This window comes from Xenopus laevis, chromosome 5L, assembly GCF_017654675.1.
Source record: "Xenopus laevis strain J_2021 chromosome 5L, Xenopus_laevis_v10.1, whole genome shotgun sequence".
Lineage (NCBI taxonomy): Eukaryota > Metazoa > Chordata > Amphibia > Anura > Pipidae > Xenopus > Xenopus laevis.
This window is the reverse complement of record NC_054379.1, coordinates 82,415,082-82,438,422: the sequence shown is the minus strand read 5'-3', so window position 1 is coordinate 82,438,422 and position 23,341 is coordinate 82,415,082. Positions and strand designations below refer to the sequence as shown.

Genomic DNA, 23,341 nt, shown 5'->3' with positions numbered 1-23,341 from the left:
AATATTAAATAAACCCAATAGGGTTGTTTTGCCTCCAATTATGATTATTTATATCCTAGTTTGGCTCCAGTAAGAGTTACTGTTTTATTATTATTATTATAGAGAAAAAGGAAATCACTTTTAAAAAGTGGAATTACTTGCTTATAACGGAGTCTATGACAGATGGCCTTCCCTTAGTTTGGAGCTTTCTGGATAATTGGTTTCTGAAGTACTGAATTGTGGATATTCAACAGTAAGCCCCATACACACAATGGGTTAACAGTTATCTGTCTTTCCGTCACATGGCAACTATGACGGTGCAAGCCTGGACTACAGCCACCCTGCCAAAAAATAATCCTTGCAGCTACAGCACAGTCCATATCAAAGAGATGCAAACACTGGTGTGGGTGCAGGCAGGGCCGCCATCAGGGGGTCACAAGGGGGACAAGTGTCCTGGCATGAAGGGGGGCCTGGCAGTGCTGCACTTTTGAAAGACCGGACCCCCCTTGAGAGCACTGAAGCTTTGCGCCCATTTTTGAAGTCCCGAACAGCCGAAAAGCCAAAGTTCCGCGGCGAAAAGTCACAAACGGAGACAAAGTTGAATTCCTGAAGCCATGAGTTCAATACTACTGACACCAATTTGTGTTTTTTTTTTTTAATCCCCTGGCCACCAATGTATTATTTTAATATTCTATAGGCCCCTACCACCAATGTTTTTTAAAAAAATATTTTTGGGGGCCCCAATTTTTTTTAACTTGTATGGGGTGCCCTGGCACTAATGTTTTTTTTTTAAAAATATTATTTGGGGCCCCAATTTTTGTTAACTTTTAAGGGGGGCCCTGGCACCAATGTTTTTTTTAAAAAAAATATTCTTTGGGGCCCCAATTTTTTTTTTTACTTGTAAGTGGGCCCTGGCACCAATGCTTTTTTTTAAAAAAAAACTTTTATGGGGGGCCTTCTCGCTAATGTTTTTTTTTTAACTTATAAGGGGAGTCCTGACCATCAATAGCTTTATATAACTTGTGCGTGTGGGGGGGTTACTTTTTTAGCGCTGATGTCTGTGTGATCTTTTAACTGTGATGTGGAGTGGGCAGGATCTGGGGTGGGGCTTGGGTGCCAGTGTGGGCGGGGCACTTTCCACTGCCCTCCATTACAACTTTCCCTATGCCTTTCTTCCTTCCTCCATCTTAGCTAGTTCACTTTTTATTTTATACCTTTTGATTCCTTTGTAAATAAATACCACTTATTTAAAGATCAGGCTTTCTCAAGTCATTAGCCTGGCACCCCAAAATAGTGCAGATCCAATAGTCCCATAACTGAAGTACACACTAGTAATGTACGGGCACTCCAGATACGCGTGGGGACCTCGCATACTTCTTTGCAGGGGTGGGCGGGTGCGGGTTGATCTCTTCTCCCGCTGTCCCTGCCACCATTATAAGCCGGCTCCCGACTTCCGGGTTTGTCTTTTATAGACACTGCGCCTGCTCGCCCTACCCCTTTTGTGACATCATCGGTGGATCGGCGTCGGTCTATAGAAGCAACACAGAAGCGCGGTTGCGGGCAGGCTAAGGGAGTGTGGTTTAGGGTCAGGGAAATCCTGACCCTACATCACTAGTACTCGACACTAATTTCACCTTTTTTTAAAGAAATCATTAACTCTCCTACAATTTCACTTAAATTAATGCAGCAAAAGTAAGAATATAACTACATAACCTACATTCTACCTCTCTTCTTTTTCCTTTTTTAATAAATTACCCAAGTGTGACGTTTGCTGTATGAGATTGTGCAGCTCAGCTTTGGGATGCAGGAGTGTAACCTCAGGCTGAGGTTTCTAGAACTGATAATGAAAAGCTATATCTGCACAGAAATGACAAGACACCTACACAAAGACTTATTTTTCTTTCATTTCCATACTTCCCAGAATGTTTTCACTGTTGACACTGAAGTATGTCATTTCTGCCAAGCAAGTAAATGGAAAAATAAACTTCAAATATATGTAACACAGGCTCAAACAGTGAAGGGAATGGGGTAATTTGAGGTAGCATCCAACTTTCTAAACTCAGCAGCCACAAAACTAGTTGCAGCAGTTATCTGATTCAGTAGTCTGGTACAGCTAAAATGTGGGCCCAAACAGTGGGAAATTCACCAAAACTGTGGTGAATGAGGGAGGTGTGACTACTTGGAAAGCAGACACAGTACACACTAGGAAGATATTCAGAAGAAACTAGGAATTCTTTAACAAAAAGATTTTAGATCTCAGTGTCTTTATGCAAACTCCCTCAGGACTAAAATAGCTTAGACCACACACAGATCACTGCATTTAATATTGATATTAGTAATATTTACTCTGATTCTCTGAAAAAGTATGTCAAATCTTTTGGGATTAGTGGGATTATATGGAACATATATATATAAATGTGGCAGTTAAAGGGGAACCTAAACCCCAAACATCAATTGCTCAAAGTGCTTCGCTAAACAATTTTACTTTTAATTTTCTGTTTTATCTGATTCTATGATTAGCTTTTGGCTTAATGCCTCACAGACAATTCTGCAACCCAGGGTTTAACGGACTATAAAGAAAATGCCGAGACCTTCAAAGAAAGCCGTTGAGCCTAAATCATGAGATTAGCAGTTTAAAATTTATACTTCAGAAACCAATAAATTCAGAACAGATTTTTTTGGGTGTCATATCTCTTTTTCATGTTAAAGCCCAACATGTCAAATATCAGATGCTATACAATATCTAATTTCACAATCAGTGAATTCTGATTTTAAATGTTTTTAAATGTTTTCCTAAATGCTATTCCCCATCAAAAGTCAGTATTTTTCCTCAGATTAAATTAGGTGCACAAAATGCATAAAACAAGGACCTCATCAACACCATATCAGTTTGCTATTGCTGAACTACAAACCCCAGCAACCCCTGAAACCCTTTAGTTATCAACCTTTAAGTTGCAGTCAACAATAGCTGGAAGCAGGACATCCACAATATATGCAGTAAAATATCTAATACATTGTTAATATGTTTCTTTGTACTTTTGGCAGCATTTTCCTCGAGGAGTTCTCGGGGCCCAGATCTCTGCCCTATCCTAAAAACAGTTATTTGGGGTAATGTCATAACAGGCACAAAGCTTTCTCTAGATATTGTCACCTACTCAGCCCCTAAAAATAAGGCCGCTTATAAATGCCTTTTTGATAATAACCTGGCTTGACCTACTGAAAGCACTTTAGACCGGCAACATTGCCATTACAACACCATAAAATTCTGCTATCCCCATGTAGACCAATATGAATGCAACTTTACAGTATAATCAAGAGCCTCTTCATAACTGAATATGGCAAATATGTAATAAAAGGCACAATGCTTGCCCAGGTGCAGTAACACATAGCAACCAGACATTTGCTTTTAACGGTACATGTTGATTAAACCTGTATCAAAATCTGCACCTTTTATTACATAACCATGACTTATGCTGGGCAAATTTGGCCAGTGATGTAAACCATAGCTGCCTAAAGTAATCGAATAAACGCTAATTGCTTATTGGTTGCTATCCTATAATTGATCAAGATAGGGGGTCTGACTACCGTCAGTAGCAACTGAATTTTCAGAGTTTGTGGAGAGAAAGAACCCCTTATTGATCATTTTTTGTTGAGTTCCCTAATCAATTTATACAGTTAATTCCCATGATAGTGTGATTTTCTATTATTAAATTAATTTACCAACTCAAATTCATGGACCCATTAAACAGGCTTAACCAATCCTTCAAATCATATAAACTTGCAGCTCAATTCATTAAAAAAGAAGAGGAAATGAAATTCATAGAAGGTGGAGTTGTCCCAAGAAACAAACTCATCTTTTTCTACCTCCAGAATTTGAGCGTAACACCACCATTCCCAATTGTTTAGCTGAATATAAAAACTGGAGTAAAACCAACTAGATAAAATAGATTCTAGTTATAGATTATAGATTCAGCTACTTTTAGGGGGTGGTGGTGTTACGCTGAATTTCTGAATCTTCTCAAACCTCTTCTTCTCTCTAAGCGTCCTGGGATTTGTATTTTTTTAAACAAGTTAACCTCTTTCAATGGTAATTTATGAGACCACAGTCCCAGGTACACTGACATCTCCAGCTTTGTGGTGTCCGAAGGTAGAAAAAGAACAAGTTATTTTCTTGGGACATCACCTTCTATGAATTTAATTTTCTCTTCTTTTGAATGAATTGAGCTGCGAGTTAACTGATTTGAAGGACTGGTATTCTACTATTTAATAAGTTATTAGCACAAGCCACTTTATTATTAATGATTATATCTTAAGGAACTATTCATTTATTTATTTGAGCATTGCACTTTAGCTACCTCAATTAATTGAAAGAGGTTTTATTAATTGCACTAATATTACTGTTTATTGAAAGGTTTTCGTTAACCTATATCACTGATAATCAAATTGTTGGAACATCGGATAAAGTATAATAAAAATGTTGTGGTATTTAAAAATGAATTAAGCCTATTTAATGGGTCTATGAATTCAAGTGGGCAAATTAATTTAATAATAGAAAATCACATGATCACGGGAATTAACTGTATAAATTGATTAGGGAACTCAACAAAAATTGATCAATAAGGGGTTCTTTCTCTTCACAAACTCTGAAAACTACCCAAACCTTATTTTATAAAGCAAGACTCTGTGATAAACAGATGTTTTTATTTATATAGCAAAAATACAGAGTCCTGGGGAGATTTTTAACAACACAGACCAATGGCTGTATTACAAAAACCTTTAAATAAGGCTGTACACCACAAATACAGATATAAACTACATTGATAACACAAGATGCACAAAGTCATGAAACAATCCTATTGGTTGAAACTACTCCACCTAAAAATGTTGTGTGTGGTCAGCGTTTACTTCATGACCTGCTAGCTGTTAAACTGCAAAGAAAAGATAAGGATAATTTAGCTTTCTTGTTCTGTATGCCCCATGCCTTCACACATAATCGTTTATGTATCAGACGATTCAGTAGTAAACCCTAGTCGATGTTGAAGGTGCCAGATCCAAATTTTTCCGACTTGGAAGATCGACAAGCCGACCAATATACAAGTCTTTTGCAGATATTGGCCAGCTCGTCTTCCGCCATAAACTTTGTTTTATTTGACATCTGTGCATGTATGGCCACCTTAAAACAATCCACACCCTACCTGGCAAACCTTCTCTGCACAATGGGAGAACCTGATTTGTGGATCAGAATTGGGGTGACAACCAAAAATGGGACAAGTTTTTTTTCTGCTGTTGATCGGAGCATGGCTTAACATGTTTTTGTTTACCCATATGGTACTGTTGGGAGGTATGTATTACATATTACTGTACAATGGGGTTGCCACCTGGGCAATATTTTACTTGCTGGGCCAGTAAAAATGATGGTTGATTGCAAAAAAAAAAAAGATTACCCAACCCAATCAAAGTCTCTAAAGGATGCTCACTAAACTGTAATATATCAGCAGATAATGCTTAATTAGTATTAGTCTAAAATACCTTACAAACATATCAGCACATGAAAAACACCATTACATTTTGTTCTGCATCTGATAGAACTTGATTATGTGTCATGTTCACTTAATAAGAATTTGTCCCATTAGTGTCAGACAGATACCTATGCTAATGATATCCACGTAAAGAGCTGATAGGGGGAAAGATAAAGACCTTAGCATAAGGTGTTACCAAGTGTCTACTGCTTTTACCAGAAACTGTAAACAAAAAGTAAATCCTGAGCACTGTTCACAGACAGTGTCAGAGACTTTGTACTTGGCTATCACTAGCTGTCATACAACATCCCATGGGTTCAGCACCTTCGGCTTTACTGGAGGTGCTTCACCACTTACCTAAGGGCAATACCTGACATTTTCTGGCCATCTGAATTAAGAATGATTACTTATCACCTATCTTGCCAAGAGAGAGCTTACTATCCAACTGACATAAATGCTTTTATTTGAACAATATTAAGAATCTAATTCAAATGAATGAAATGTGCAACATAAAGAGCTCCACTGATAAAAGATAAACAACTTACAAGTTTAAACAATGCAAAATCAAAAAATCTGTACAGGCTAATTACAGATGTCACAAGTCTTCAGTACTACAAGCTCAATCCAAAGAAGTTTAGGACTACATCAACCACTTGACATTGCTTTAGGGGCTAGATGAATATATGTACCTGAGTGAGCCCTCCAAGGGATCCACATCAACTAACCATTACACAAAAAAACCCTTCCAGATGCAGCAATTATATTTGATGAGCATGTGGCAGCAGTCAGACGCCTGGAGAGGAGGGAAAGAAGGAGCAGCATGAGCAAAAAATGGCACAGAAATGAACAACATTAATTCTGATTTTTTCTCCAGGAACTCATTCAGAGGCCAGATGAGAAAACATAGGCAGTGTAACAACTATGGGAATTACGGACAGCAGTGACTGCACTGCCAATAAACGCTCAGCTAACAAGCTAAATGTCATCAGTCTTGAGGAAAAAAAAAACACAAAAGGGAGAAAGACAAATGCAAAAACAAAACAAAACATAGGCAAAGTTAATATATTTGGGGCAGATTTACTAAAGGGCGAAGTGGTCTTTTCTAGTGAAAATTCGCCAGAAATCTCATCCGCGGGGACATCGCCAATTTACTAACAGGCATGGACGACAATTCGGTAGTGCATTATCAAATTTTCACTCAGGCGAACTAAAGTGAGAATTTTATTGAACGTTACCTCTTTTGCCAGAGTTTCCTTCTCCCCCCCTTAGACCAGGTGAACTGATAAGGTGAAGCAACATCCTCCTCAATCTTATGTCAGTGACATCATATCCTGTATGCCTAAAAGTTGTAAAAAAAACACTGCCATTTTTTCATTTTTTAAAGCAGTATTGCCTTCAAAAGTCTTAACTATTAAAGATTTTTGTGTTTACATTTATTTCCCATGTCTAGGGCATTAGAGGATCCCTTTTGTCTTTATTATGCTTCCTTGGACATCCGTAATAATAAGTGGCCACTTCAAGCATTTACACCAACATCACTAAACAAGACGTCTATATGACCTATATGTACCTACACCCTTTAGTGAATTTATTTATTGCCTTCTTGCAAGTACATAAAAATTTCTGCCTTTATCCAAAACAGTACGTGTTCTCTATAATGGAGTTATGGCTTTAGAAACTTCCTCCATTCTCATCTGTAGAATAATATTTATATTATTATATTACCAAGGATGAAAAAGATTAATTGCCCACTGGCATCCAGCAGGTTTGATAGGGTAAGAAACTATGGTTTATCTGCCAACACATGACTGAAAACTAAAATCTCTGGATGTAGGTGGAAACCTGCTTTAAGGCAGCTTCAGAAGGCAAAAGTATTCAATTAGAGGGATACCACTTAGCCCACCTTGCCATAACCCTAAAGGCAAAATTACCCACTTTTTGTTATCCTTTTTCATACATCTAATGAAAAAATTACATAGTGTATCAACTTTTCACCAAACAAAAAAAAAAATCCATATATACACATTGTAGAGCTTCGCACAGTGGCGGAACTACCAGGGGTAAGACCACGGCGGGCCCAGGTGCATGGCCTACACCCGGCCCATCGGGGTGTAGTTATGCTACTGGCTTTGCAATCATATTAAACCAAAAAATCTGCAATATGTGGGAGCTGCATGACAACCTTTTTGTGGTATCCTTTACTGTATTTGTAAAGCGTTATCATACCCACTTGCAAGAGTCCCTTCCGCAGTAAAGCAAAATCCCCCTTTTTTAGTCTTTCCTTGTAGTTTAATTCCACAACTTTTACCAGTTCAGGTGCACCAGGGCCAGGCAGCATGCCTAGGGCGCAGCTAGGGAGGGGCTCTAGGACCTTTTGCACATGCCTCTGCTGCTTTTATTAAGTTGCTGGAGGTCAAGTGGTAAAAATCTGGCGGAGGAGGGGGAAGTCTTGGGGAGCAGGTTGTCTGGAGGTGCTAGCACCCTTGTTCACAACAGCATATCCCCTTGGAATAGCCTATTTTTTTAGTTTATTTTGTTTTACTTTATTGTTACTGAGTTTAATCATCACAGCATTGCAGATTTATGTTACATATCTTCATTTACATGGTAAATATAGCTCAGTGTTCTAAACAATACAATCGTCTGATGTTTCACTTATTTTGCTGTGATTTTCTTGGTATAGCCCCTTGTTTTAACTATAAAAACTATTTTTTTTTGTTATTTCTTGAACTAAGAAGGGCAAACAAGTGAATTGAAGTTATCTTATGTTTGATACTTTGAGGCAGATAGTTTCCGTCTTAGCTCAAAAGATAACAAAATAGAATTTTTTGTTATTAAAACAATAGGCAAAATCAGGTTCAGCATAAGCCCTATTTATAAACCAAGGTGCTATTTGTAGTCTGTATTTATCGGCGGCTATAGAATGACAGAAAATAGCCTACCATGGACAATACTCTGAATAGTCTCTGCTAAACAATACAATACAACTTGAAGGTACGGGATCAGTTAATAGCAATTATTAGAGGCAAAACAATCATATTGGCTTTATTTAATGTTTAAATTAATTTTAAGTAGACAATGTATGAAGATCCAAAATTTCAAAAAAAATCAAGGATAATAGGTTCCGTACCTGTAACATAACCAAGCAGCAGAGCCTAAACAATGGTAACATAACATAAAACAAAAGCTAAATTGTACAGAATAGAGTACAGAATGGAGGTACACACATATAAAGCAGAATATTGATCATTCTTGGCATTTTTGAAGTCAAATATAGATAACTTAAAATGCTTGTGTTTGTTTAGTTTAAAACTGCTTTGTAGACCTATATGTTTCAAAGGATTTTTTTTGTAATCACAACATGATGTTGGAATCTGCTTTATGATCTTATTTTCTGGCATGCTCCACTTGACAATACGGCAGTGCGTCATATTCAAGATACGATCAAGTACATCAATACAATCAATGAGAGAACCAGGGCAATGGCTGTTCACTGAATAAAAGCAGGTATGACTTTTATGAATAAGAAAAAAAAGCCTGTTATTTTACAGAGAAAACCAGAAAATGGAAGTCCCTTTGCCAATAAAGACGGAATCATAAAAAAAGATCCTTTCTTATTAAGTTATTAATTTGATTGGTACATGACTCACATATATTGAAAATTAAATTTGAAAAAAAATGGTTGACAAAGCCAGATGATTTTATCAATTTACATTCTGTAGGAAATTTTAAATGGATAAATCTAGAGGAAAAAAATGCAATGAGTTTTGCAGAGATGCGCAGGTTGGCAGATCCTGATACACGTTTTGGTCCTTCCAAGAGTGGAATAGAAAAAAAATGTAGAGTAATATCAGGCATGAAAAAAGGTTGGAGAATTTAAGCAAACACTGGTGGTTTTGGAAATGTTAGTTACCATGGCAACCAGAACGGCTGTCTTTATATAGCATTATAAACAGATGGTAAAAAGTGGTCATGTTAGTTTGTCTGCCAGCATATCAATAAAACGGCAGTACTTCTGTGTGTTTATGAAATAACTTTAGTATAATAGCAACAAGACCTACAAATTCAGACAAAGAATGAAACAAAATGATCCTTAAAATTAACATTTCCACAGCAAATTCCGTGCAGCCTATACTGTCAACCAATCTATCTTGGCAGTGATCCTTACGGCTGTGTTCATGGTACTTGTTATTCAGAGCACGTCACCACAAATATGAATCTGTCTAGTACCACGACAAAGTAGCAGATTTACTTTTTTGCTGAGAAGGGGTTAATAGGTTGAAGCTTAGATTGCCAGCCTCCAGCAACTATTTTAGAGCTATTATTTCCCAGATGAAAAAGGAGAATGGGAGCCGTAGTTCAAATTAGATATACATGCCGCTAAACTATATCTATCACCAAAAACCATGTACACAATGGATACTGACAAAGACATGACTTTTTTCTGATGTGGAGAACTTAAAATTACTTTAAACAGAGGTTTGTACTGTAAAAATGGTATTGTCCAGATTTGCAGACAAAATATTAGCCTTGAGGCTTACAGGGAAATGGTTGGAGTTTAGGCCACACTATAGAATGTTACACATAGCTACACTTCATATTATGCTCCTTAGTCACAAGGATATGCCCAGTTATAATAAACCATGTACACGATCAGTCCCACACACATACCTCCCCAACTGTCCCATTTTTTGCAGGACAGTCCCGATTTTTACAGCTCAGCCAACAGTCCTGGATTGTTACTGAAATGTCCTGAGTTCTTGTTCATCTCCTGCACTTAGATACATGAATACAAGCAGGTCTCTTGGGAGAACTGCGACTTGCAGCTTAAAGGGCATTTCACCTTCATTAGCAAAACTGTAACACATAAAACATGGCCCTAAACCCCCTACAAATGTGTTCAAACTCCCCATAACCTGCCAAATATTGTAATATGGACATGGTATTTATGGGGTATGACCAAAATGGACTTGTTCAAACATTTACCGCTCCTTTCTCCCTCTTTCTGATTTTCAGATGTTGGGAGGTATGCAAACACAAATCCCACATTTTAGCACGGCCTGTAAAAATGATACAGTGAAGTGTCTCAATGTAGGAATACTTTGCTTTTTTTGTTTGTTCAGTTTTCTTAACTTTGTCATAGAGCAAGTTTAATACCTTCCTGTACCTATAAGGCACTTCCTGGGAGAATAGAAGTGGGTTTACCTAACAGAATCATGGTTAGCGAGGAGTCCAATCTCTGGAATAACATCCAACAATTGGAATCAACACGCAAAAACCTTGTACTCTCAGAACTGCAACAAGACACCCAAACATATATTGTATCCAGCAAGATGGTCTTTTCCAGGAGCATGCATCATAACATTACATTAGCACTGTGGCAACAGATGCTCTACTCACAGCATGACTTCTATTGAAAATATCTTTCTACAGTGTTTTCTATGGACCTTACTACATTTATATAACGTGTATCTCAAACCTTACTAAGTGCATCTGAAATAGGATCAAGTCAAACTCTGCTATATTCAATTGTAAAGAAAAGCCAATCATATTTTGCATTACACCACTATTATAACTACCACACCTACAGCCATTTAGGGGTTAAATTCATCAATCAGTTATAAAGTGAACATTTCTATTTATATAGTAAAGTGCTCATTCAAATACTAAATATCATTAGTGCTATTTGGTGCCAAAAAGGAAAAAAAAACCCTCTATATTATATTCTTTACTTCTCCGGACTTAATAGCATCCTAATATAATTTTCCTGAAATGGAACCCAATGTTGCACTATATAATGAATATTTGTTGTAAGGCCTAAATTATACTTTCCTATCTTGTGTATCTATGGCTTTTAGAATTTAAAATATGTTCTATGTTATTTTTTTAATCATCCATATTTATGTGTTCCTGTACAATTAATTATGTAGGGAGTTGATCAAGCCACCCGTCCCTCAGGTGTCTCCTTGACAACTTAGTCTTAGAAGTCTTTAGAAGTTATGACTATAACAATTGATTATACTTAATTTACATAGTGATAACATTGTGCACAGTTCTCTTCAGAAATTTTCAGTCCCTGCCCTGGTTGACTTTACAATATAATGTCTCTATTACATTCACACTCTACTGTATGTACAGAACAAGGAATAATACTCCATTCTGTGTTTAGGAAACATGCATGTTTTGCTATGAAAGCCAGATAGATTACTTGGTCTTCAGACAGTAACTGCCATACTGTTAGATGGTCTCACATCACACCAAATGAGAACATAATAGGGTTTCCACCTCGCTTCTTTTCTGAGTCTGGACAGTGATGTCAGGAGGTGTTGCAATGATGTCAGTGGGTGGGGAGCAGCCCAATCCCAGCTGCTAATTTTTGTCCAGGCAGGCAGTTTGGAACCAAAAAAGTGGCAACCCTAGAGCACAATAAATGTTCATTATAGCTTCAATCCTGCTTCTGTCATGGCTAAAGTGAATCTGTCTTGAAATGTTGGAGACTGGTACTGCTTGAAATGCAGTATTTTGCTAAAAGGAAAAATGGGTCTATCCTGGATATGACAGAGAAAAATCATGACCATATTTTTTCAGCTCCATTGACAAATTCATATTCTAGATGTTATATAAATTGAAATACTAGCATTTAAATGTGGTACCAGTCACACCGGATATGAGTTTGTGTACATCCAAGGTAAAAATGATAGAGATAAATAGAGGTTGTGGCATCAAACCAAGCAAAAGTAACGTTTTGGACACAGCTTGATCCTTATGACATTATAGTATAGGCTAGATTTACAAGTTTTATGAGCTTGAACCGGTAGAAGCTATTGGAACATTTTTTAAATTCTTCTCTACTTAATTCTTCTCACTGAATATGGCAGTAACAATACAAGAGACACTTGTCACATCATTCATTTAAGCTTCTGAAGTTCTCTAAGGCCCATGCCAGGAGTGAACAGCAGGAGGTGCTCATGTTACACATTAAGGTGTTTCACTGCTAATATGAAAAAAAGAAAAGCTTAATGCAAATTGCAAAAATGCTCAGCAGAGCACTCTGAGCAAATTTATGTCTCCTTTAATAACATCAACAGTTATATAATATACTGACCACCCAATGCCTAGAAAACTCACAGCTCCCATTGTTTGGTATTGCATACATTATCATATTTTTATTATAATCCATTGTGTAATATTTTGCATAACTGTCCATGCTTCTTGTCAAAAGCTGTAATACAGCACTGGTCCAACTGCACTAGACAGGCTGCAATTACTTGCTGATTTGTTTGCTGTGGATTACTGAACTGTAACAGATCAGAACCTCTTTTACAATATTTCCCCTGTCTGCTCCTATATGTGCTGTATTTTAAGTACCTCTTGCTAAACTGACTTTATGGGGCCTATTTATTAAATGTAATACATCTTCTTCAGGGACATCTACCATTAAAATGTACGTGACCCTGACAGATGGTCTTGAGATGGAATATTTTTCAGATTTGGATTTTTAGCAGCTTTGGGGTATGGTAAATCTCTAAAAATGTTTCTTGACATTGTGATTCAGGCTGGTTTGTCAGATAATCCAATATGAAAATTCAATAAAGTTGAGTGTTCGGGGGGCAAAAAGTTGCACGATTCGAACTGACACACAAATTTGTCTCAACGTTCTTTAGCACTGACTTTTTTGAGAAAAATTATTCAAAAATTAGTTAAATTTGTGGATGGGAGTTAGGGCAACTTTTTTTTTAATAAAAAAATTAGATAAACTCAAGTTTTAGTAAATTCCTCTATGTTTTGTCTCAGGGTTTCAAAAGGTCTTTTTTGTCTGTAATGTCTATAATGAAACACTAAAATGTCATAACCGAACCATGTTCTTGAAAAGCTAGATTAAAACACACAATAGATGTATCATTCCCTTTGCATGTGCTGCCGAATAAAAGTGGTAACACTATTCAAGTAATAAAGTTAGCTTTACTGATCCTGGAAAAAATAAGTATATAATTTACTGAAGGCAGCAGGACAGTTTAATGTCTAACAAAAACGATGGTCTTAAAAAGACAGCAGTAATTGCAATAACAGAAATGCCTTGGAAACATGGCTTTGGACTCCACAGGAGGAAATGCTATCTTACATCTAACGGCTTTCCTAGGTCACTGCAAAATAAAAGAAAATGTATCCAGTTTTGTAATGCTGCTAAAGTTACTTAATTTGCTGCTTTATTGCACAAATAGCATCAAATTGTTTCCTTTTACAGAACGTGCAACAATGAAAGTCCAACAAAAGGTCCTCTACACCCATTATTGATATACACAGGACATTGAGATATTTTGTGCATAAAGTTACTAAAACATGCCCTTCCCTTTAAACAAAACAGGGAATGTTTGTCTATGTATTGCAATATATTTAAACTGGCCTACTATGTCAAAGTCAACTGGGGTCTGCCCAGTCCTACACTCACTTTCATCTGATTCAATAAGAATTTTATTGCTTCGTTATAACTTTTTCACAGGGATTACGTTTCAAGATCAAGACTAGTAAATGGTTGCCCTTTTTAATGGCCATCACTAGGATCACCTGACTGTAACTGGGATCACCTGACTATAACGGGAAATATATATATATATATATATATATATATATATATATATATATATATATATATATATATATATATATATATATATATATGTACACAGTACCCGCACTCAGACAAATAGAGCCAGTGGAGCACAATCAAAAATATTGATATATGCAGTTGAATGATCAGCACTCACTGTAATATGGTGAAGAAAATAATTTTTTTATTTCATACGAAATGCATCTTTATCCGATGTTTCGGTCCCGCATGGGGACCTTTTTTCAATCCTTTCGTTTTTGATGCCGGTGTCCATTTTTTGAACGCCGGTGCACATTCGATGGTCAAAACTCGCCAGCGTCCATTTTCTTTGACGCCGGTGAATTTTCACGGCGGTTTCACGAATTTATTCGCCGACGGTGAATCATGGGAATTCGCTCTTGGGAATTCGCTCCTGGTGAATAAATTCGCCCATCACTACCCCTCACATGTTAATTAGACACGAGTTGTTTGTGTTTGTTTACTTTGAGGAAAGGCTACTGTTGTAGGCGAAATGTCAGTCTCCACAAATAAAATGACTTAATTGTTTCTACATAACACCTGCGAGTGCAGACCTTTTTGGCTTGTTGGATCTGTTACTAATACTGTACATTGGAATGCACCCAGGCATCCTATATCATATCATACACGTGAAAGCATCCAAAGATAATGTACACAGCAAATAATCCAGTGTAAAGAGCACAAAGCCTTGATCCCTGAGCAATGGAAAAAGTAATATCATCTTAAGATTTAACTTTCACCATTTTCCTTTCTAGTCTAGACTGTTTATGATTGAAACAGGGGGGAAATGATTTTCCTTTTCTCTGTAGTAATAAAATAATTGATTAAGTGTAATTATTTTTTAATATCCATGTTATATTTAATTTTCATGAATACATTCTCAATTTAGCATCTGTATTAAGACTGCGCACATCTTTTGCATACTGCCAGGAAAGGTATTTCTATGCATAGCAACATGAAAGTACTGGGGTAGTTCCTAAAACAGCCAATTAATGAGGGAGATCAGTACAGTTTGCCATCAACAACTTCTTCAATTAACAGTAAACATGCAAAAACATTTGTAAGGTCTTAGAACATTCATTTAATAGTTATGTTGAGATAAAAGGAGACGTCTGAGAGTTACTTTTACATCCTGCATAGCTGGAACTGCTCAGCTACATTAAGGTGCAAGGTAGCATCCACATGTAATAAACATGCATCAAACAAATAGACAGTAACATGATAATCTATTTAAATAAATGTAAACAGATATGGATTTTGGTATGGTAAAAACAAGCACAAACTAGCAGCATGATACAAGTTCCCCTTTAAGCAGCAAAAAAAAAAGTTACAAAACTGAACCAGTTTCAAAGTACTCAAGGCCAATGCCAGCAGACACATTTTGGTGTAAAGAAGTTGGATTGGTTCTAAGGTTTTATTTTGCAGCTCGTTGGCACCCTTCTTGCACCTTAGCATGGTTCAGAAAGTCAGTGTACCAGGCATAACACTGAAATTAAGCCAGCTCTCTCTGAATTTATATACAGTGGGAAATGTAAAAAGCACAAATAGCAAGTCTGGGCCCAGTCCGACCCTGAAGAAAAAAAGTATTGGTAAAAGATTTGTGGTGTATATATATTCCCATTCTTTTTAACCAGTTTGGTTGCATCTCTGAATTCTTTCCAACACATTAATAGCCTTCTGGGGCCAAAAATTGCACCAATAATCAAAGTAAACCTCACCCTGGTACTGAGTGGTCATGTCAGTGTAAGATGTCAACAATGTAAGTGCATTAACTAATGACCTGATGCAGCTCTATGATCTTGATGTGTTGCACATTTCCAAAAAGACAAGGCACAAATCAAAGAGCAACCTTGAAATGTAAACTCTACACCAGGCAGTTAAAGGGGTAATTTACCTTACAATTCCATTGTATACGGGACCTGTTATCCAGAATTCTTGGGAGCTGGGGTTTTCTGGATAATGGATATTTCCATAATTTGGATCTTCATTCCTTAAGTCTACAAGTAAAATCATTAAATAAACCAAATAGTCTGGTTTTGCTTCCAATAAGGATTAATTATATCTTAGTTGGGATCAAGTACAAGGTAATGTTTTATTATTACAGAGAAAAAGGAAATCATTTAAAAAAAATTAGTCAATTTGGATAAAATGGTGTCTATGGGAGATGGCCTTTCTGTAATTCGGAACTTTCTGGATAACAGGTTTCTGGATAATGGATCCCATACCTGTATAACAAAATAAGCATTTTGGGTTTCATGCTGGAATGAAGGCTAATAATTCTGAAACCATAAGAATTAAAAATAAAATTTACGTAAACTTCATTTATTTCTGTCTATACTAAAGCTTACATGAAAATGCACCTCCTCTTTAAACATATGGGACAGATATGCCTCCTCATTAGATGAGTTAGGATATTTTTTATCCAGAAAGCTTTAAATTACAGGAAGAGTCCTTTTTAATTAAACAATTCAAATTCTTTAAATGATGTTCTTTTCCTTTGCAATTAACAATACAGTATGTGATCCTGAGATGCATAAACCCATTTTAGTGGCAAAACTACTGGGTTTATTAAATGTTAAAATGTTTTTTTTAGTAGACTTAAGGGATGCACAATATGCTTCCAACCAACCATGGAACAAGATAAACATTTTAACAAACATGATAATTCACTTAACTGGTAAAAGTTCCAATATGTATTGACTTTTCTCAAAGTCACCAATCATTAGCCAATCAAATGCAATTATCTTTTTCTGAATATTGTTTAACTGCATATGTTAATTAGTCATATGGTAAAGATAAAAATATATTTTTAAAGCATCTGAGACAAAAATAAATGTATGCATGTAAGTAAATAACCACCTAATGCACATTTTTACCCACTTAGCATACTTTTAAAACGTAGCTTTATCAAAATGTGAGATTATCGCTCACCACAGAAAAACTCACCCACTTTCTATTAATTCCTATTGTACTTTTAGTGGTGCATTAATCCCTGGGTGAAAGTGTATATATATATATATATATATATATATATATGTGATAAATATTTGAAAAATTCCATATGTGTTTACATCAAATATACCTCCTCTATAGATTGGCGTTTTTATGTAAAAAGGGCCCTGAATTTGTTTAGCTGTAACCCTCTCCTGGGAATTCTGAAAGGGTTACAGCTAAACAATTTCATTTTTATAAAGAGAAGAAAATTGGGTTAAAACATGAACTGTACTATTAGGAGGTTCCACAATTAACCAAAGATTCACAGGAACAGAATAGTTAAAAGATGTCTCATGCATTGATGTTAAAATAAAGGGCCACCATTGGCATTTGAATTTTGTCTACAGTAATATTAAGAGCAGAATATACATTCATTTTTCTTATTGTTGTTACCGTATATTTCCTGAATTCTAAGACTTATCTTGAAAACTTAACTTAAGATGCCCCTTTTCTCTATATAACCATTTTCTTATTAGCAGAAGTCTCAAGGTAATGGCACACTGGGAGATTTTACATGTTTTTTTAGTTCTACAATTGCTTGCAAGCACACAGTGCTGTTAAATAACAAGGGTTGCCACCTTTTCTTCCTTTGGAATATGAGCAGGGGGTGGTACCCAGTGTCAGACTGGGCCGGCGGGAAAAAACTCGGTGGGCCCCTGGCTCTTGTGGGCCCTGCCGGCCCAGGACCGTACTCATATCTGGCTCTTAATGCCGTGACCCCCTTTATAGGAGGTCGCGGCAAAAAAATTTTTGTGCACAACAAGGCGCCGGTGTATAAATGCATGTGTATAAATGAAGCTCCACGCGCATGCGCAGGGACGCCGCACACAGGCCGGCGCAGAGATGTGCTGAATGCACGGGCGCGGCAGGGGGGCCCTGGGGAAGTAGCCCCGGTGGACCTCGGGCCCCCCAGTCTGACCCTGGTGGTACCAGTGATGACAGAGGTGGGGTTGATGACACGAAGGTGCGAGCCAGTGATACAAAGGAACAGGCCAGTAATGTGTCAGCCTGTGATTGGTCAAAATGCTCAGAAAGCAGGGAACAGGATTGTCTGGTTTTCAGACCTCTATTAGTTATTAGCATCAGGTATTAGTTGATAGAATCAGGTATCTGCAGGTGATCTTTCTAAGCATATGATGATCTATATACCGTTTCCATAGTAACATCCCACGTCCAGTTTCATGGGTTCCAAGATGAATTTCTCCCAGAACCCCATGAATAAATAGGCATAGCTTGGCGCGAACCCATCGTGGTACCACAGACCTTTAGGTAGTAGTAACCGTCATACCAAAAATAATTGTGATTAAGGATGAAGTTTATCCCATTTATAATAAATTCCTTACATTCCAGACTAACTAGGACTAACTTGGAACCCAATGCAATTTCTATAACTGCAGCACACTGTAAGTTGACAGTGTGCTGCAGTTATTGGACTTTGCATAGGACTTTCTTGACCTGTGGCAGGTTGGGTTAATCAATGCTGAGCGCCTGGTGGTTAAGGATTATGCACTAGGTTTTAGTGCTCCATTATTGTGTAACATCTTGGAACCCATGATGCTGGGTGCAGGCCTGTTACTGTGGAAATGGTACATAGATTTCCCTTAATTATAATTCCAAAACAATTGATTTCCTGGGTTTACAGATTTATATAGAAAGAGGTGAATGCAGACACATACTTTTTTCAAAAGTGTAGATGTTAATAATTATGTGTTGGCCACAAGCAATCATAATGTAATAAAAATATCCCCAAGGGTCAATTTAGGAGCGTGAGAAAAAACTGTAGTGATTTAAAGGATTATGATACAATCTAAGGTTCTGACGAATAGTTTTTTTGAAAAGAGGTCATCAGAAAAACGACAGGAAGCATATGAGTCTGTAAGAGAGCAATAGAAATAAAATGCTGGAATATAAAAAAGAAGGAGAATCCTCCCATAAAAGGGATAAGGAGGAGAATTTTAATATATGTTTTGTCACACAATATAACTCAAAAGCACGAGAAGTCAAAAAGATTATAGAGAAACATTGAGATGTACTTTGTCTAGATAAAGGATTCAAACTGATTCTCCCAAAAAAAGCAAAAAACTTTTTTCAGAAAGCTCCAAATTTAAAACAGAAATTAGTGCATACCATAAAGAAAACCATAAACACTGATAAAGATAGGGTTTCTATCCATGTACTCTCTGTAAGTCATGTAGGTACAGTAAGAAAGTTAAACCTTTTAAAAGCCATTCAATTGGAGAAGTGTTTCAGATCCAGGATTTAATTAAATGTGATACTTCCAATGATCTATACGTTGGAATGCCCTTGTGGCCTCCAATATGTAGGCAAGACAAATAGGAAATTGATAGAGAGGATACGAGAACATGTAAATAGTATTCCTAAAGGAAACATAAAACATAGTCTCCAAACATTTTTAAGAACATCACAATAAAAGTCCAGTGGGCCTCCTATGGCTAGGGGGGAGGAGATTTGGTCAATGATACACTGCGAAGAGAGAGTTGGTGGATACATAAATTAAAATCTTTATCCCCTCATGGTTTAAATGTCGACTTCAACCTTAGAGTCTTATTGATATGATGTTAATGTTTTTGCATTTTATAATCTCAATTGGTTACAATTAGTATTTGCAACTTAGTTTCATGGGCTCAATGTTATGAGAGACAATTGGCAGATTATTACTCAACTCCCTTCACCCTCCGTTGTGACGTTTTTGTAAATTCATTCTCCTGGAGACTATGTGAACTAGGAATTTAATTATCTACTTCACAATGACCTAACATTGGAGTATTCAACTTCCCTCTATAGCTAATGAAACCAAAAATACAGAATCTGACATTGTTAGAAAATCAACACATCTTCCTTGGGATTATAGATGATTGCATAGCACCTATCCAAGGCTCTTTTTATTACTCGTATATTCAGCAGAATGCAAATGCTTAGAAGGGATTCACTGGCTGGAAACCCCACACTAGCACACGGCATAAAGTAGCTAGGGCTATAGATGCATGGGCATTTTCAAAAGAAGAAAATTCATTATACATTCCAGTAACCATAGCAACATGAACCTGTCACAGCCAATGTCAATTCAATTCATTAAAAGAATAGAAGAGTCGACACAATGGGTCACACAGCTTTACATCTATCTCAAATGGTAACTACACATCCACATCATTTCAAGCAGTCATGCTGAATTTGTAACTGCATAGGTAAAGAAAAACATATTTAATCAATGTAATTCAGACTATTTTTAGAGACAAATGTGGATGTGCAAAGAAAAAAATAAGAACACATTCAATAATTTGCTTTTAAAGTAATACTGAAATCTTCTTAGTTATCATACAGTATATACAGTACATCTAACTTAAAAACATAACCTAGAAAGCAACAAATTTCCATATTTTTCTGATACAGAGTGCATAACATAGCTCAGCCAAGTCTAAACTTAGCTTCTCAACAGTAGTCTAGAACTGTAAGGCTCTGCTGGGATTCGAAACATCGAACAAAACAGAACAATATTTCCTTCAGTTTCTACTGATTGGTTACCAGGCAGTAACCAATCAGTGACCTGAGGGAGGGGGCACATGGATTTGCTTTTTAATCTGAGCTGAATGCTAAGGATCAATTGCAAAATTACTGAACAGTTATGTCCCATGTGGCCCCCCTTTAAGTCGCTGACTAACTCAGAGTTAGAGAGCTGAAGAGCAGGAAGTAGTGTTCTGTTCTGTTATGTTAGACATCTAGTCACTCCAGCCTTTATACATTACATTTTTGGATAACTAACTATATTAGAAACATTTTTTATTTTGCTCAGCCTATCTATTTACCCAGTTTTTATTTTTATACTGAACTGTTCCTTTAAGATGAGCTTTTGAAGTTAAGTATGTCCTTGGCTATGGAAAATGTATCAGCTTCACAAATCAGAACTGGGAGATGCTGCTCTGCAGCCATTATACATTTTATCCAGCTGGCTAACCCTATATTACATAAAGGAAACAAAACGACGTACCACTCAGTCTAAGATTAAAAGTTAACCAACTCTATATAAATGTGAACCCAGGTGTAAACATACCCCATACTTTCGTTTGCATCTATATTCAATCAGCAGTCAATTCATGTGGCAGGAAAAAGAACACTCACCAATATATGTTGGTTGGTCCGGGTGCATTGCCCCAAACCCGTAGTTTGAGGTAAGAAGAAACCTTAACAAAAAAGCAAAATGGAGAGCACTCTTGAAGGACATCGCAACTGAAGATAAAAGATGGAAATTTATTTCACATCTTTAAAAACCAAGCTAGCCTATGACTGTATCGAAGGATTTGAAACACGTCAGGTGGTGTTGGGTTTTAAAGATGTTTAATAAAGTTTTGCTTTTTATCTTCAGCTGCAGTGTTCTTCAGGAGTGCCTGCCATTTTGCTTTTTTAATTTAGCTGGCTATCCCTGCCACACTCCTATGTAGTTGTTCAGGGTACATTAGTCCTTTTGCACCTTTATGATGTCCAAGCTATAACATAATACGGCGATACAATAGACTATAACATTATTATACAGTAAAACATACTGAAAGAATTATAACTTTTCTTGTGTAATTTACAGAGAAACTGTAGTAATATATTGATACATGTTTATATTTCTATGAGCACTGAACAAGAAATCTAATTTCACATATATTAACGGGTATATTTTTTGGCCAGTAAGTAGCTTCTAAATAAGTAATACATTTAAAACATTAAAATTGAAGTAGATTGTTACTGGTTACTGAAAATAACCTAAGTAAATAACTGCAAAGATAAAGCAACTTAAAGGACCAGTAACATCAAAAACATTTTTTTAAATTTTTTTTTGTATATAACGGAAAAAAAAACACCAAGATATTTAACTTTAAAATCGCAAAGTCTTTATTAATAAATAATTTACTGATACTCCGCTTGCGCTCCTCTTCAGAAAAGGCGACAGGGCGACGATCCATCGTACATCGCTCGATTTCTCCTCCCTGCCTTCTATTGGAGATAGCCAGGGAGGAGAAAGCAAGCACCGCACAATGGATCGTCGCCTTTTCTGAAGAGGAAGAGCAAGTGGAGTTTCAGTAAGTTATTTCTAAATAAAGCGATTTTAAAGTTAAATTTGTCTTGGTGGGTTTTTTTTCGTTATATACAAACAAACTTTTTAAAACATTTTTTTGATGTTACTGGTCCTTTAAGCACCAAATGTTAAACAAGCCATACAGCTGCCAGTAAAGCCTTCTCCACTGAGTGTGGAGCCACAGTGTTTTATGACAAGAGCATTTATTTAACTGAGATTTCTACATTTCTTCCTAAAAAAAATTAAACTTGCAAGTAGAAATGGATGCTTCCAGTTCGTCTATCAATAGCTTTCAGTACCTGGCAGTGTTCAACAAAGGATGCTTGGTTCCCACCAGCTTCCTAACTTGGATGGCTATGTTGTTTAGTTCATCTCTTAGTAAGCAGCGGAGGCTCATGAAGGACGTTGGATAACCTACAACCTTCTCTGCATCTGAAATGACTTTGTTCCAGTGGGGCGCTGTCATTGTGCCTGAGAAGAGGCTGATTTCTCTCAATGCACTATAACTGGTGGTGCTGCCTCTCAAAAGCCATGCTCGGCGCAGGAACTGACAAATTAAAGGCATTGTTACTGTTCACACGTAGCCTAGGGGAAAAAAAGGCAAAATAATGATTTCTTTCCATTTAATATGTTATAATATGACACCCTTTATATAGTGAATAAAAATTTAAGGATATTATAAGTTCCTGAGGAGTTCCATGGCCATATACATACTGGTCATGGAACTCTAAGGTGACTTCTAATATTCTCATATTTTGCAACAGGGGGTACTTTATATATTATAATACACAAGTTTCAGTGAGTCATGTGATAAAAAGACATCCCTCGGCTCTGATTATAACAAATGAGATCACTAAGCACCGTTTATAAGGATATAATTTACAGGATATTCATGGCTCTTGTGTATAATATAGTGAAAAAAGTACCCCTCTTGTAAAGTACAAGGATATTATAAGTTACTGAGGAGTTTCATGACCATATTCGGCTGAGTGCTTTTATACAGGTCATGGAACTCTGAGGTAACTTCTAATATCCTCATGTTTTGCAACTGGGGTTACTTCATTTATTGTAATACACAATTTTCAGTGAGTCATATGACATCAGAACTCACCATTTATAACTGATGACATCAGAACTCACCAT

At 36.6% G+C, this 23,341-nt stretch overlaps 1 protein-coding gene across 1 annotated transcript in view; it reads right to left on the bottom strand.

Annotated features, from left to right (window-relative positions):
* LOC108716846 (all trans-polyprenyl-diphosphate synthase PDSS2) overlaps positions 1-22,779 on the bottom strand; it is a 100,222-nt gene extending 77,443 nt beyond the window's left edge. Inside the window, exon 1 of the mRNA XM_018263337.2 lies at positions 22,498-22,779. Within this exon, the coding sequence (XP_018118826.1) occupies positions 22,498-22,763 (266 nt within the window). The 5' untranslated portion in view covers positions 22,764-22,779. The remainder of the gene's footprint in view (positions 1-22,497) is intronic.
* Between the last annotated feature and the right edge of the window lie 562 nt (positions 22,780-23,341).